The 18,086-nt window shown below is 38.1% G+C and overlaps 2 protein-coding genes across 2 annotated transcripts in view; one reads left to right on the forward strand and one right to left on the reverse strand.

Moving 5' to 3' along the window:
- The window catches only part of DAAM (disheveled-associated activator of morphogenesis-like protein), a 38,477-nt gene that overhangs the window by 9,080 nt on the left and 11,311 nt on the right, over positions 1 to 18,086 (reverse strand). The window lies entirely within an intron of this gene.
- Positions 15,674 to 16,723, forward strand: LOC6634833 (uncharacterized). The gene is made up of 2 exons (XM_002057978.4): positions 15,674 to 15,766; positions 16,204 to 16,723. Exon 2 carries the CDS (start codon positions 16,240 to 16,242, stop codon positions 16,654 to 16,656), a length of 417 nt encoding a protein of 138 aa, XP_002058014.1. The 5' UTR covers positions 15,674 to 15,766; positions 16,204 to 16,239; the 3' UTR covers positions 16,657 to 16,723.

Consider the following 18,086-nt stretch of genomic DNA (forward strand, 5'->3'; position numbering starts at 1 on the left):
TGTCATCTGGCAGCGCTGCTTAGCTCAAGCCAAGCGCTTGCAATGCCATCTGGCAGCGCTGCTTAGCTCAAGCCAAGCGCTTGCAATGCCATCTGGCAGCTCTGCTCGGCTTGAATTGGCTTCCATTTGGCCCAGTTGTCCCCGTTGCCCAAACTCAACGCCAACTGTTTTTGGCATCACGAAATCGGGTCAATGCTTCAGCTTCCACTCAGAACTGTTGGTCGGCGACAATCTGGCAACGCTGTGTGTTTGTGTGTGGGCGTAGACTAATTAAAACTGTGTCTTCTGTTTGTCATTTGAATAAATATTTTTTTTTTTATGTTGCTGGCCTAGCGTGGGGCCTAATCAAGCGTAACGGCCAATTTGGCGGCCCATCAGTTGGCCATAAACAAGACGCAAGCGCGCGCTTATTTGGCCACAATTAAGAGCCAATATTTTTGTTTGCCTCATTAAAAAAGGGTCAATAGACGTCCGGGCCCACAAGCATTGCGGAATTTGACACAGTTACGCCCGACTATGCTGAGCCACAATGGACTAAACTGTCTATTACTCAAATGTATGTGATTAAGTCCCTGCTCGGGCGCCACAGTCGCGGCATGAAGCTGCGAAAATGTTGGCTTATTTATCAATTAATTTCGCCTTTGCCTACTGTCGCTAGCACAAACTGCTAGCATGTTATTTTTTGCATATATATCACTGAGGGTCCCCGCTCTGGCGCCACAATCAAAGCTTAGAGATGGAGAATGAAATGTGAATGTGGAGGATAGGTATATAAGCATATAGATTAGATGAGACACAATTTCATTGAGTCTTTATTTGTTTTTGATTATTGTTGCTAGCACAAACTTCACTCATCGCACTTATATGGTACTATTAATCTGTTCCTGAGTCCGAGTCCCTCCTCGCACACTATATTTGTCTTTAGAAGCAGACAAATCTTCGCTGCATTCAAATTCATTGCAACTCTCATTATATATTACTCTATTGCTACGCTCACTTAATTGCCGATAAATATGACACATTTTAAAAATATTTCATATTTATATATAAATGTTTGAGCAGCTTTTCTTTACTGGGTATGCATTACCCTGCGTCCCTGCTCGTGCGCCATATTTCAACTTTAAAGCATACGAAAATCTTCCATGCAGCAAATTTAGTTCTTTTTTTTTAGCTGCTCTCATTTATATTACTTTTAATACGGCAGCACTTTCTTATAATATTTAATATTTAATATTTAATATTTAATATTTAATAGTTAATAGTTAATAGTTAATAGTTAATAGTTAATAGTTAATAGTTAATAGTTAATAGTTAATAGTTAATATATACTTCTTTTCACTTGTGTGTATGCAATATCTGTTGTTCCTGCTGAGACTTTAAAGGTTACAAAAGCAGTGCAAGTGGAAAACTTTGCTTGTTTTTCAAGCCAATCCACAATTAAGACACTCTGAACAGAAGGCAGAATTTATACTTTCTTTAAGTAATCTTTACTTACATAAACTCTAAATTAAAACACTTTGGCACACTATTTAATATTTATTTTATGAATTTTCACGAGTTCACTATTCTGTGTCCCTGGCTCGAGCGCCAAAACTTTTATTCTTTAAAGCACTTAAAAATCTTCCATTGAGTAGATTCGATTGTTTGTTTAGGCCACTTTTCTTTGTGTAGCCTCTAATTAGGGCACTTTTAAGCAATATTTAATATTTATTCCATGAATTTTTGCTCATTTCTGAGCAGGCACTAGCTAGTCTTCCCCGACTCGAACGCTAATGCCAAGCGCGAAAATTGTTAAGGCCTACTTTAATAAATAATTTTAGTCTCTTGTTCTTGCTCTGCTCTTGCTCATACTTGTAATTAATTGGCATTCGGCTGTTCTTGGTAGTTTTCGACGAGTGCATTGCATTGAGTCCCTGCGCGTGTGTGAATCATTAAAATGAAATTAAACAAACTGAGGCTAGCGAATGGCTAGCAGCAATTAAGCAATTAACTGGGCAGCGCAAATTGGCTTAGTCACAGTTCATTTCACAGTAATTGCGAGTCCCTGCACAAATCAATTGTTTTTGGTATGAGGAATTGACTGTGATTATTCAATTGAGGCTGGCCAAAATGTGCTCCGGCATTCGCCATTTTGGCCATTGTCTTCTCTGGCCGGCTTTGAGCCGGCTGCCCGGACGGACGGGGACTGGCGCCACATCGAATCGCATGATTGTTACATTTTTCACACTTACCCAGAAGAAGTGGCAGGAGGCTTGGTAGCCAAATGCCAATGCATTTCCGAATACACCCACTCGACAGGCGGCAGGCGACCGACTGTCTCGTAATAACTTCATAAAGTGGGCGACAGAAAGTGAAATGGAAAAAAAAGAGCTGGGCAGGAAGTGAGCTGCGGGCGCCAAGACATTAAGAGCTGTTGCTGCTGCTGCTGCTGCTCCGGGCCACGGTTCACATTTTGGCAGCGACAACAATGGCTACGTGCAACAACAACAACAACAACAACAACAACAATGTGTTTGCCCTTAATGCAAGAGACGAAAAATCAAGTGAAAAACAACAACAACAACAATAGCAACAAAAAACAACAAACATCTACGAAAAAACTTGTTTTTCCGCATGCCAGGAAAAATGCACGAAAATGTTGAAAGCGCCGACAACTGGCGACGGTAGCTGCTGCTGCTGCTGCTGTTGCTGCTGTTGTTGTTGTTGCTGCTGCTGCTGCAACTTTTCCTTTTTGTGCCGCGCAACGCGTTCATCAGCTGACGACGTGTCTGTCGCAGTTTTAAGCGCATCTTTACCCACATTTTATGCATTGCGACGTCACATCAAATGACAATTGGTGCGTCAGGAGGCAGCTGATTGACACACACACACACACACACACACACACACACACACACACACACACAGCAGCTGTCAATCCTTGTGGCAACTGGCAAGTGTGGAGGGGGGGTGTCGCACAATTGGGCCAATTCGCTTTTCGCTTTTCGCCAGCGTCGCACGGTCCAAAAATAGTCATTACGTTTAACTAACGAAAGCCAAGTACAACTAACTAACGGCAGCTTGAGCTTTGTTTACTTTAACCTGACAGTTGCCAGTTAATTGCCTGCATTTTCAGCACATTTTCAGTGCATTTGTCAGCACACACACACACACACGCACACACACAGACGCGAAGCTCCTTAATTGAATTTGCTACGCTATTTTGCACCTAAAACTTAATTCAAATGCTTAGCTTAGTTTTGGTTGAACAAACTCTTCAACATTTTCAAAACATGCATTTAGATGTCACTAAAAGCTTTTAATGTTTGTAAAAGTACAAGAGATTGCCCCTGGTCTAATCAAGCACAGTTTTTGCACTCAACTTCCCTAACTTCTTTAAGAAAGAATTTTCTGTTTGAGTGCCAAAAAGTGTGCTTGATTGGACTGCTTGCAATCTCCGCTGTGCATTAGTCAATATTGTTCCATCAGAACTTTAAATTACTCGAAGTTAAAGCTATTCGAAAAGTAGAATTGCATTTGAATATAGATTTCCTAAGATTTTATTGCTTAATGGATTAAAATGACCCTAATATAATCTTTTAATTCAAACATTTATCTCTCTATATAATTATTATATTATTAGGCAAATAAATGATCAAGGCTTGTATGAAAAACGTCAACAACAACGCAGTCGTATAATTGTGATTTAGCAAAGCGTGAGATCGCAAATTGAACCAATAAGCGGCCAGTTGCCGGTTCAAACTCAGCAGCAGGCAGTCTGAGGAACGATATTGAGCGAACGTTTAACTTGCTCAGTTTGAACATATATATATATGTTTTTTATTGGTGCTTACAAGCGGCAGATCGCCGGTTCAAATCCTGCCTTCATTTTAATACTTGCCAAATGCCTAGTTCTGCTTATTAAATACATATTTTATGGGTGCGATCTAACTAGGCGGAAATGGTTAAGCTCTAAGGCATTCACTTGATGTGTTCATCGAAGTGCCAAGCCGAGCTCACGTGTTTCAAGTGCAAAAATGTTGAATATTTTTTTCGCATATCTCATAATCACAACAACAATTAAAGGCAGGTGAAGAGTCTCTGGGCGCTGCAAAAATTATCCTAACGAAAAGCGACAAAGCGCGCCATCTGAAAATGCGGAACCAGCGCAGAGAAAAACTAAAACAAAAAAAAAAAAATTCAAAAAAAATAAATTATAAAAAAAAAATACGTATCGTATATCTAAGTGCACAGCAGCATTAGACAATAAATTTGTGTTTGTTTTTATTATTTTTATTATGATGTGGTTTTTGTTTTTTTTTTTTTTGTCTTGCTTTCGATTTTGTGTTTTTCTACCAGAGACAACTGGCAACAACAATTGGCGCTGGACCGTGATGAAGGTGTTGTAAGGTGTTGTTTACATGCAACAATGGCAGCAACAACAACAACAACAACAACAAACAACAACTGAAATTAAACTCGCATCAAAAGCGAACAAAAGTAAAGGTAATTCAAAAAATCGGGTAATCAGGCATGCGGGTGTTAAAATTATTACACAAGGCAATTGGCTAACTAACAAACCCCCAAGCCCCCCTCCTTCACCCTCGCAGCACCACCTGCCGGCCAGCTATGCAACACACACACACACACACACACACACAATGCGATTTCAAATCTCGAGTTACAGTTTTGCATGTTGGGCACCAATAAAGAACTAACCATGGATGGGGGGCGGGTAGAGGGAGGCAAGCAAAGTTTCTTTTTGAAATACCCAACATGCATAATTAGAGTCTAACGGGTATGAGGAACTTGTAGCAAGTTATGCAGCTGCCGCTGATATGCTTACTTTTGCGTTACCTCTGAGACTAGACGGAGTTAAGCTAAGTACTTAAATTAGTTTGTAGCTCAAGCGTAGTTATATTAAAATGAGATAAGCTTCAGATATGAAATGCTCACTAAAAAAATGCTTGAGGAATGTTAAACCAAGCTAGGCCTGTTTGCGAAAAGCACAGCTAACAGCAAGTAAATAGATTGCATTTACAGGGTATCTGGCAGTGCAAAGCCAAGCCAAATCAAATGAGAATGTCTTAAACTAGGACTTCCAGTTAGTTGCTAGCTTATCAAATATTTAAACAGACAGAGATACGTTGCAATCTTAACTCGATACTTTTGACGTTCTAAATGCGCCGTACAAAAAAAAAAAAAAAAAACACACTGAGCGCCAAAAAGTATCGCACATAACTAAGAGCCAAATGCAATCTCTTAGCTGAAGGTGTCAAGTTCTTGTCAAATGGGTTCAGCTCTGGGCTCGAACACTCGAAAAGCGAATTGGGATCGTGTTTTTTTTTTTTTTTGTTTTTGATTTGTTTTTTGGTGAGCGACATTTGAAACGATGTCGGTTTGATATTTAGCCGAATAGGCTCAAGAATTTATGGCACCAAGGCGAACTGATTGTGGGTGCAGCCAAATATTGAAATGAGCTTTTTATTTTTTCGTTTTTTGGGGCGGATCTGTTAAATGCCAGCGAATACAAAAGGCGACAAGTCGATGGAAATAATGATGGCAAAGATTTGCGTTACGCCTCGGCGATCATCTCCTGTCCCCCAGGCAAACAGCTCTGGACACAACTTTCACTTGAAATAAAGTTGTCTTCGTTGTCTTCGTTGTTATTGCTGCGGGCCTTCGGGGGCGATTTGGATAGTGTACTTAGCTGTGCATGGTGGCCCATTGTCTGTCTGGGGTACGATCCCCATTATGGACCCTCTCTTCAGCCCGTTGAGGCAAACGCATTCGTCATGCCTGTAAAGTAACCACAAACCAAACAACAATAGCAACAATTTGCCATTTTGAACTTCATTTGCAGCTCATGCTCATCATCATCATCAACAAGAAGAGCCAACATCATCATCATCATCGTCGTCATCGTCAGCTCAACTCATCAGCGCTTGTAAACGAGGCTGGGTACAAGCTCTTGCCAAAGTGTTTTTTAATTATTATTATAAATAAATTCGCAATAAACCAAAAAAAAAAAAAAAATTGTACAAGAAATGAGTTTGCAAATTTTTGTTGTTTTTTTTTGTTGCTGTTGTAATTGTGGCTGAACTGATGATTCCTCTGAACAAGTAAGAGTGTGTCCACATTGGGAGTGCACGACTAGTAGATGCCCTGCTCTCAGGCATTTACAAGCTGCTTCTGCATGCATTGCATATTAACTTAATTGCTCAGATTTTGCTGAACTTTTGTAGGCACAGAATGGTGTGTAGTTACCCAGTAAAAAATGAGCGGCCTATGGTATAAGGGACTCCGCATACCGAATTTGGTGCTTGTAGCTCTTATATTTCTCGAGCTATGCTCAAAGAAACATTTATTAAAATCAATATTTATCGATATTATGCAAATTAGAGAATACAAAAAAAAAAGAATTGATGTCTCATAGGAGAACTAAGTGAGGTAGCTTAAAGTGAAATATTTCCTGGATATATTTGCTACTATAGAAAAATCTGTAGATCATATATTCTTCAAGTTGTGCTTAAAGGACGATGTCTCACAATCGATCTTTATCGATAATGTGCAAATTGAAGAAATCGCCAAGGTACTGCTAAGGTCATTTTATTGATACGGATTGAGAATATATAAGAAAATAGCCTCAAATGCATCTGCTATGAGAAGAACACAAGAACTGAAGCGATTTCAATTGCTGAAAGCTCCGGAAGTTCCAATTCCCAAGCGATCACTTTATAATAATATAATACCATAATCATATGAGGAGTCTATGAAGGTTACAAGCTTAAGAAGGTTAAGCTATAGCAATTGATATCTTTAATTGATATAGGTATAGGAAAAGCACATAGTATAAGAATCAAGGCTCGAATTTGCTTGCCGCTTTCTATAAGTGCTGGCACAGTCTTATCAACCCCTTTAGCTAGCCCATTTACAGGGTACACCATTCAGTTTAGCCCAAATAAAATAGCTTGTAGCTAGCTGTCTTCAAGTGGATATCAAACATGGAGCAGATACTATATTATTTTAAGGCTTGCATAGAAATGTAAATGATAGCTGAAAGATTTGCTACACTTTGTTATGCAAAGGGGGCATGCCAAAGAAGAAGAGGAAGAAGAAGACGAATTAGTTGAGTTGAATCAAAAACTAAATTGAAAACTTGACCCAAGTCAATAAAAGTTGCAGTCCGATGCGGGGGCGGTGTGGAAGGCGGCTTTTTGCCATTCCCATTTGAATGTTTCGTGGTTTGTTTGTTTTTTTTTTTTTTTTTTTTTTTTTGAATTTTGGAATTGTTTTTCTAGCTTTGTTTTGGCATTTTTCTTGTGCAGCTTTTTGTTGTTGGCTTTTTAGCTGACATTTAAAGTTTAAGAGGCCAGCGCCAGAGCGGCAGAGCAAGTGCTATGCGCCAGAATGTTTGCCAAAATATTAACCAAACATATTTGAATAGCATGGATCCATATATGCATAAGAAGCTGTCCCTCTGACCCTCCCATAGGAGCTGGCTGAACTTTTGGCCCCAAAGCCAGCTCTAGGAAGGGCTTTATGTTAAAGTTGATCTCCGAGTGAGGAAAACATTGGTCAAAGTTTCCAACAAAAACATCAGCAAGGCTAAGGTGTGCATGACGTCGAACCAGCAAGCGAAAAGCCGCTAGTTCAAATTTAGCAATTTCTTAAATTTGTTATTATGCTCGAAGATTTTGCTATGCTTGAACGAACGAAGACATAAAAATAACAACGCTTCAATTTACAGTCAAATTTTTGAACGATTCCAATTTAAGCATAGCTTTAAAAATTGATTTATAAGTATAAACAGATGATGGATTTATGCTTGACTAGGCACGATCATAATTATCGAATGTCAATGGGCCAAATTGTTTTTAAGTGGAGCTGGGCTTTAACAATTAGCAGTAAGGCCTAAAGCGGCGCCAACCTTCGCGCTGAGCAAACGGAAGAACTTGAAAACTTGAAACACCAGAAACACCAGAAAACTTGGTAGCACTTGAAATGAGCCCGAAGTTCAACGCGACTTTTACTCCATATGGCAATTAATTATAATTTTAACACATTTTTCATGTTTTTCAGTTTCTATGCGGCGTTTTTTTCGTTTTTTTTCTACTCGTAAATGTTTCCTAATGAGCTTTTATAGGGTATATAGAACTAGTTTTAAACGCTGCCTGCATAAGTCATAAATAACGTGCCTTGTCTCATGCATTAGTCAACCCGCAGTGCAAAGCAACTCCCCCCACCCCCCCGGCCTTACCCCCACCACCTCCTCACACACCTGTTGTCCGCCGCCTCGCCATACGCCCCCAAGTTGCCTGCACCAGTTTGCAGCAAGTTGTTTTTTTTTTTTTTAATGTAATAACTAAGTATCTGAGCATATCGAAAAGATACATTAATGTATCTTAAAGATACGCGCGCACAAAGGCTTCAACTTCGTGTGGTTTTTTTTCTCTCCATTTTTCTATTTTCTAAGCATTTTGTTTCATTTTCATCATGACATTTATTCCGCATTCTTGCAACCTGATTTAGGCTTGGTGTTGTTGTTGCCGCTGCTGTTGCTGTTGTCGCGGGTTCAGACTTTAGCTCTGTCTTTAAGTTTAGCTCTGGCTCAGTTTCAGTCATCGTGTGCACTTTAGCGCACAGCTTTGTTGCCGCACCAGCTCACCAAATTCGTCGATAAAATCGTGCAAAATACTGTGGCATGTTTTTGATACCCTATAACCATCATGCATGGGCATAACAAGTCATGCAAGGCAACAAATTTATATATTTATATTGTCATACATAAATTATGTTTGCAATTTGAGCCCCTATTTGAATATGTTAATATTATGTTTTGCTACAAAGTAGATTGGGATCTAAACTCTGGTTTATATGTCCCTCTCCCGGGAGAGACCCTAGTCTGTATGCCCATCGATTAGACTAATAATAACAATGATACTAGTTATTAATTAGTTATTATTATTAATACTTCTATCATTATTGCTTTTATTGTTTTTAGCATTGTTATTATTATTGTATTTATTATTAGTATTATTACTATCAATATTGTTATTATCATTATTATTAATACCATTATTATTATTATTATTAATATCAATTTTATCATTATCATTATCATAATAAATATTATTACTTATTTTTTTGTATTTATTAAAGGGTATTCACTAGTCGAGCACTTTCAATTAGCGCATTCTAACATGTATTTTGTTGAACGTTTTGCTGTTTAAACGTTTTAAATTGTTTTTAAAAATAATTGTTTTGTCTTAAGCTGGCAAATACTTGGTATTTTTTACTGAAAATTCTTCATCATTACAAAACATTTTCTATAGTTGGTCCTCCATGGTCACTTCAATATTATACAACAGTTTGTCGCGAACGCTCTCAGCTGTCAGCTCTTTGCTTGTTTTAATTAGCATACCATCATTCTCATGTCGTTCAATGTCGCAAACATTCAAAAACACATTCTCTTCTAACATTTGCATGCCCTCCAGTGTCTCTTTTTATGCCTGGCCACAATAAGCGCGTGTGGCATCATAGCACGTGCTGTGTGCATTGAACTTAATATCATCATCATCATGCCAACTTAGCTACTCATCATCTTGATCATCATTAACATCATCATCATCATCATCATCAACATCATCAACATCATCTACATCGTTTGCATCGCAAAAGAAGCCCATTTGAATGTCACGTATCTATCTGAATGCATTGGCTTTTTCTGTAACCTGGCAACGGCTGTGCTTTATGTTATTTCTCTGTCTTTCATTTATTTTTATTTTTTTTTAAATATATTTTCTCTTTCTTCTTCAAATCGCCAATAGACGTTGAAAGCGCTGAAATGAAATGCTACAAGATCTCAACTCAGCACCTCAACTCAATCTTTGGCTGTGACTCGACTCTGTGCCTCAACCTCTATCGGATGCCTCTTGTTGAATTTTTATTTGCTTTGGGTGATAGCCACAGCTCATGGCTGTGCTTTGTGTCAGGCCAAAATGACTTTTGACACTCTTTTATATTATAATAGTATGTTTACTTTTTTTTTATAACCATACTATATACACTCAGCAAAAGGTTAGTTGACGTGAGCTCAAAATCATGTGAAAGCCTTGGCACAAACTCAAATGAAAGTAATATCTCCTCATTAGAAATAAAACTATCATACGCTATGATATCTTGTATAGAGATGAATAATAAATATAGAAAATACCCTAACATAGCATACATAATCTAACAGAACCCAATATAACATAACCTAACAGAGCCCAGTAGAACAAAACCTTGAATAACTAAAATATAATCATATATAACTATAACATAACCTACGATACCCTTACATAAACACACTTTGACCTAACATAATCCTAGAGTGACAATACCAAATATAACATAACCTAACTTAAATGTTAAACTTAAACAACCAGAACTTAACCTTAGATAACTTTGGCCTAACATAAGCTTTACATGCCGTAACATTGCATAGCACTAACATTAACATAACACACTAACATTATTGTAAATACGTAAAACATATACTTAAATACCCAGAATATAACCGAGGTTAAGCTCTCCTAACCATGCTTAAATCTAACATAACCTTAACATAACATTACATACTGTTAACATGACCATAATAGATCATAACATGTTATGCTTCTATAAACAAGTTTGAATGATCAACTGATGAATCGGGTTTGCCGATATATATAGATATAATATAACATTGGAGTTTGCAATATGTCTATTACAAAATATTTTTCAAATTTGCTTTTGCATGCCGGATTTCCTGCAGTGTAATCGACTTGAGTATCATTAGAAATTTTCAATTGATGTCTGTTGTTTCAGGTGAAAACTTTTACTACTTCTGGCAAATTTTCGCACTTGCCATTTGTTAACTTTTTATTGAAAGGTTTTCTGTATGAAAAGGGGTGGAGGAGGGAAGGGGGGGGGGGGGCGAGCTAAGGGCGACATTTGGCACTTGGACAATGTCTGGGCATTTTTGAAATTTTTATGAGGCTTACGTAAAGTAAATCGAGACTCGGACCGAAACTGAGCCGCGAGCTTGGGCTTGGACTTGACCAGAGCTGAGCTAAGCTGAGCTGAGCTGAGCCGAACAGCAATTGTTGTGCAATTTATCTTTATTTAATTGAACTTTTACTTTCATCTCGTTGTTGTTATTGTAGTTGTTGTTGTTGCCCGTCGTGAACGCGTTTCATAAATTGCAAATAATTTTTCAGCCAAAATCAACTTGTAAAGTGGAAAGAAAAGAAGACAAAAATCAAAAATAAAGACCAGAGTATCGGACATGGGTTCGACATCAGCTCTTTGATCATAAATGCACACATACATATATGTATGCATAAATATATGTGCATGTGTGTGTGTGTGTGTGTGTGTGTGTGTAAGGTATGCTAATCCGGTAAATCAATTGATGTGCGCCGCGGGCGCTTATAAAAATCGATATAAATTATTAATTCAAAACAATGCAAAGCAAAAATCGAGAAAAAAAAATGAAAGAGGGGGAAATAATGTTAAAAAGCCGGCTTTAAAAAGCGGCAAAGAAAAGTTTCAGAAAAGTGTCAAGCAGAAAGAAAACATTGTCTGTACGACGTGCACGACTAGTAGATACCCTAAGCTCAGCTTCCAGCTGCCTTCTATACATATACACAAATAGCACACACACACACGCACTTCTTCTTCTTTTCTTAGCCGCACACTTTATATAAGAAATGGAGTCTTGCTTAACTTCGGTTCTTATATTTGGATCTGTATGAAATTTTCTAAACCTAAAAAAATTCCAAGGCCTTATCTAGGCAAATGAGTTTTCTGTTTCCTTTTTTCTGAGGAATGGGGAGAGTTATCCACATAAATAAATGCCTATCATCTGCGCATGCTAGACTAAAGAAAATATGCTTAGAAAACTAAGTTTCCAAATCGATTTTTATCGATATTCTTTGTGCAAAGATATCAAGAATATATATATGCTATATGGATGAGGAATTGCTTCTTTCTGTCTACATTAAACCCCTTCTAGACATTTTCGATGGATTTGTAGCATGGAAAACAAAACAAGCGCTTTGTTGTGTATCAGCTTATAATATGCTCTGTCCATTTAATTGACTTAATGAGTCCGCAGGGTTCAATTGGCCTTTAATTGAACGAAACTGGACACAAACTGATTATGAGATCATTTTCACACTTAAATGAGATACTCGTTAAGATTAAAGACACACTTTGATGAAAAATGACATTCAAGTTTGTGTTCCAAGTCTTTTGTTTGCCTTTGTTGGTTTTTTTTTTTTTTGGGCTGGGCAAAATCTTGGATAATATTTATAATGTCAGTCTATTATTAGATATTAGCTCAGTAAATACCTTAAAGCTACAATCTCTAAATGAGACAACAAATTATTTGCTATGAGGATAGATAGCTAGAATACATGCAAAGAACAAGAAGTTTTTAATAAAAGATTAAGGATTTTTTAAAGCTCAACTACCAAATATCATGAATTGAAGCTGGAAGCACTTTTATATGAGCTGTAGCTAGATGAAAGAATATGCTAGATCTTTTTATATTGGAGAGAAATAGTCAGACAGGGGAGAGATAGTATTATAAACTCTCAAAAAGTATATTGGCCAATCAAACTTCCTTTAAGAGCTCATTCACAAACAAAGTGCAGCTAATTATGCCATGAGAAATGCGTAATGCGCCCATGAGAGTATTGATCTGTTTGAAGTTCGACTTTTACAGCTATGCAGATACTACAGGATGCAGTTTCCGCAAGGTTCGAGGCTCAGGAATCTCGGGTCAGGGTTTGATGGCTCAACAAATGACTAGCTGATTGCTGTCAGCTTCTAGACATGAATTAAAGCTCGCTTGTTGTGCGAAATTCCCAGAAGGGGAAGCGAAGAGAGAAGCGAGAAAAGAGAAGTGCAGAGGAGCAGAAAAGGGCGAGAAAGAGGAACAGAGAAAGATAAAATGGGGAAGGTGCAATAACAATACGCTTTCATTAACTAAAGCCACGTGCTTGCGTTATCGGCCTTTTAGGCCGCTTTCTGTCGCATTTTCGGAATACCCTAGCTCTTTTGAATATGCCTGAAAACGGGTATATTGCAGCAGCGCAAGTGTATGTTACATGCAGAAAAAGTCATTGTCATGTCAGACAGGCTAAACGCAGAACTAGAGAATTAAAACTTTAATGCCGATTATGTCTACATAAGAAATATATATAAGAAAAGGAATGATCGATTTTCAGCCCACGTTAACCAAGAGCATCTCGTGTATTTTAAGAGAAAGATTCTTGAAACTGTGCATAAAACATTTCGTACATATCTAAATGTGTTATGTGTAAAATATGACCTAAACTCATTGCAGGGTATTTGCTCGTCGCACACACCCAAACACAGAGAGAGCGACATATTTCAAGTTCAGTGCATATTGAGCTGAAGCTGAAGTTGAAGTGCCTGCGCCCTCAGCTACAGCTTCCAAATTCAACTCGAGCTGCCACCTGCAGCAATTTCAAGGTGTCAATAAAGCTGATGATGATGATTATGATTACGATGACGATGATGATGTTGCTGATGACGATGATTATGATCGCGCTGATTTTGAAGCTGGCGGCAGCTGTAGAAAGCCAAAGCCGTCAAGTGTCTTGACCCTCATTAATTCAAGTAAGCCGCAAGTCGAATTCGCAAAAAAAAAACGTCTTACAAAAAGAAGAAGAAGAAGAAGGAAAAAAAAAACGGTTTCAGTTTCAGTTGGGAGTTGGCTTGGTTAGCGAGGGAAATAATAAAACTAAAAAACAGTTTTCTTGGCCCGGTCCGCAATTAACATACGTAATTTATTTAAATTCAATTTTTGATTTCATTTGCCTTTTTGGCTTCTTGGCGGCCGTGTTTTCACTTTCGTTCGGCATCCGAAAATTCCAAGCATCCGGCCAAAAGTGTTGCCAACCAGTTTACAGCGATCTCTCGGACCGCAGGCCCGGCGATGCACGGCGAGGCCTGACTGACTGCCCGCTTACCACGATTATTGTGATTATTGGCCCGGCTAAGAGGCAGCGGCGTCGGCGGCAGCGCGAAACCTCAAAACACAAACAAACAAACACACACACACACACACACATACAAATTGAAAACGAAAGTGAAAATGTTTTAAAAGGCGCTGGCGACAAAAATTTCAAGCAAAAGAAAAGGCCAAGCACAGACAAGTAAGCGAGTGGTCTAGTCGGGCGTGCCCGACTAGGAGATAGCCTCAGGTCAGCATCGAGTACAGGCACGCTTGCGCACTTCTTCTTCTTCTTCTCTCAGCACTACACTTTTGAAAATTGCGTTCTTAAATAACTTCGATATTTGTGGTCCGATCTTTATGAACCTTACAGGTTTTCAATATTACACCCAAGTGTGTGTGCATACCAAAGACGAAGGCTCTGGCTTCTTCTAGAACCAAGTCTCGAGATCGATATTTATCGATAAATTGTAAGCAAAGGTATATATATAAGAAAATATGATGAGTCAAATATATATATTATTCAACTCTGAAGATTTTAAGCCTTTGTAGTCATGGCACAGCTGCAACCTTCTGCCTCTGACACACATTTGCACCTAACACCCATAACAGCCACGTTTTACACATTTCCAATGGGAACAGGGTATAGAGAAAAACGTAAAAAAGAAACACACACACACAAGCAAAAACAAAGCAGAAGATTGCATAGATCGTGCTGGCCACACGCTCAAAATGCTGTAAATTAAGTTGGCGATTTGTTGTTAGGTGAAATCTCCCGTCTTCAACTGTGGCTGCTGCTTCTTCTGCTCTTCACTTCCATTCTCCATTGCCATTTTCATGTGCAACCTCTGTCTGTCGTAGAAAACTGCATACCCACCTGCTGACGTCCAACTTTTACCCATTTACTATTTTGGCCAATTTCGGCATTTGAAGGCCAGCAGGTTAGCTGAATTGACCCCGCACAGTTGACTACTGAGGCGTGCGGGGGATGTTGCTGGTGGAGCTGAAAGCGAGGGGGTGAGCGGTTGTGGTGCAAGATATTGGCATTCCAATCAATCACGATATTTGTTATTTGTGTCTCTTATTTTTCTTTTACAGCGCATAAAACTCTGATTGGGCGAATGGCAACTGGGCAAACGCTTCGAGCTACCATATTTGGTAATATCTTCAACTACATTTTTAATCCTACTCAACGGCCAGCGCCGAATCCTAATTTTATGGTAACAGCTGCAACAAGAGAGCATAGTTGGCTTTATACAAAGCCAAACATTAAATACCCTTGTCGCGACATGGCTATAATAGACTATGATTGCCAGCGCTTTTCTATCTATGGAAATGGGCGGATTTCGAAAAGGTTTTCTTCAGATATCGAAAGCCTACAGAAACTAGCTGCTATACAGTTTGGTGAAGATATCTCAAGACGCTCAAAAGTTGTTCATACAATAACTCAAATATCGACCGACTGTTCCTATGGGAACTGAATGATATAGTGATTCGATCTGCCCAATTCCAAAGTATGTGTTACTTAGCACTAAATGCAGCATCAACATCAAATTACATGAAGTTAGCTGCACGGGAATATCAGGTCATAAAGCACAGCTGATCATACTGAGCTCTTCATTTTAATACCCTTCGAAAGGGTATATTCTAAATATGTGTGTGTGTTTTTTTGTATGTATCCAAGCAAGCTGTGACACGAATTCGACATTTAAGAAACCTGGCCCTGATTTCGAGAACAAAACACATTCAATATTAAACACTTGATACAACCAAACGGTGCGTGTGCTTCAAAAAATTAAATTTCGAATATAAAGAAAATTAAAAACAAAAATAAAGTCTAAAATAGAAGTTGTCTATTACAAATCTTTTAATAATATTATAAGAATAACAAAAACTAAATGAAACAGAATTAAAATCAACAATTTTTAAATTGTGCAAAAATGCAAAGTTTAGATTTAAAAAACAAATTCTTTTAAAATTAATTAATTGATAGTAGTAAAATAAGGAAAAACAAATAAAAAATGTTTAAACAAATAATTAATAATAAAAAATGAAACAATTTTGAAAACTCGCTCATTTTTTTAATAAAATTAAAAATCAATTAAAGATTTGTATTAAAATCATCAATCATCAAATAAGAATTTCCTTTTCTTTATTTAATTTTGTATTTATTTTGGCTCCCTATTTAATGTCTTTTATTTAATTCCTTGCAGGAAACTTGCGATCGAACAAAATCAAGCTAAGATTAGATGCGGACCACAAAAAAAGCCCGTGTTTCGGTGGGCGGCACACGCAAATATTATGCCAAACGCCGTCGCGATAGTCAAATATGCCGACTTCGAAGCCCGAAAAAGAAATTCATTCAGGATTTAAAGAGCCTGATCTTCAAATATAAGCGTACGGTGAGGCAAAAGGGACCGCACAGCCGGGCGGAAATCGCCATCTTCAAGTATACCATGATAAACGATCATATGCAAAAGGATCAGGTGATGCCCCTGGGAAAGAAACGCACCATCAAACGGAGCCAGGCAAACATGCTGAAGAGTTTGCTGAAATCTGTGAAGCGCACCAGGACGAGCCAGACACAGGCCAGGATCTTTGAGGAGGAGGAGGAGGAGGAGGAGGAGGAGGAAACCCCAAGTGAGCTGAGCCAAAAATTGGCTTAGGGACATTTGGAACATGTACTTTCAGCAACATTTTATTCCAAATTAAAGTTGAGGCTCCTAAAAGAAATCGCAATCATGTCTGCAATTATTTCCTGTTAGGGCATACAAACGTCGGATTCAAGCAGTTGCAACGCGTTACGCAAAAAATATGGCAACAGCAACGGGAACAGCCATAAAACACATACACATGCCTGAACTTTGGCCAAGAGATTGCAACAGATGGAAGGAGCTACTTTTTATGTTGATCTTCCAGCAATGCGAAGAGTGCCATGCTCCATGTTTGCTGGCATTTAAATCTTTGTTTGGCGTCTAGTCAGATTTGGCATCAATTGGAATTCATATTTTATAGCATATATAGAAACCTTCATCTAGCTGTCTAAGAGCTGGAAACTTAGTATGTTGGCTTTAATTTGCAAAAGATTTAATTGTAAAATACGGAGACTTGCTATGACACTATTCTCCGCCATATTCAAGGCCTGAAAACGATCCAGATCGGACTATAAGCTCTGAAGTTAATTGGGAATTCATTTCTCATGCATAGACTGGAGCAGGCAGCTAGAAGATAGTTCGGCTTGAGGGTATCTCCTAGACGGGCACTCTCCACACGGTTAATTTTTTTGTTAAATTTAACGACTGGATGATTGGAAGACATGCATGTATATATATAACATACTCCCGCATCCAACAAGTTTTAAGATTTCAAGTAAAATCTACAACTTCCTCAGTTTACGAGCTAGACTAGAGATAACTTCGATAGAAGACAATCTCTAGTTGAAGCTATTATTGGTTACAGTATAGGGCAGTTTACATATATATCAGATTCATATACCTGGTTTATAGTTTGTTCTGTTAATAAGAGTATGCTTGGTAAACACTTTCTATATTTTCCGATATACGTCAAAATTTCCCACTTCCATAACTCGGTCAAATCTCATCCGATTTTCACAAGGTTTTGGATTTTTTTCATGGTTTTGCCTCTAGATTAAAATGGCATCTTAATCTGACAACATATTTCTGGGTCCAAATTCATGTCAAAATGTTGCCCTCAAATATCAAATACAGACAAAGATCCAAATTTCCCACTTCCATAACTCGGTCAAATCTTATCCGATTTTCATAAGGTTTTGGATTTTTTTCATGGTTTTGCCTCTAGATCAAATTGGCATCTAAATCTGACATTTTTCTGGGTCCAAATTCAAGTCAAAATGTTGCCCTCAAATATCCAATATAGACATAGGTCAAAATTTCCCACTCCATAACTCGGTCAAATCTTATCCGATTTTCATAAGGTTTTGGATTTTTTTCATGGTTTTGCCTCTAGATTAAAATGGCATCTTAATCTGACAACATATTTCTGGGTCCAAATTCATGTCAAAATGTTGCCCTCAAATATCCAATATAGACATAGATCAAAATTTCCCACTTCCATA

This window comes from Drosophila virilis, chromosome X (genome assembly GCF_030788295.1).
Source record: "Drosophila virilis strain 15010-1051.87 chromosome X, Dvir_AGI_RSII-ME, whole genome shotgun sequence".
Classification (NCBI taxonomy): domain Eukaryota; kingdom Metazoa; phylum Arthropoda; class Insecta; order Diptera; family Drosophilidae; genus Drosophila; species Drosophila virilis.

Bases quoted from the DNA above. Each gene is read 5' to 3' on its own strand.
- LOC6634833 (XM_002057978.4), top strand. From the start codon at position 16,240: ATGCGGACCACAAAAAAAGCCCGTGTTTCGGTGGGCGGCACACGCAAA.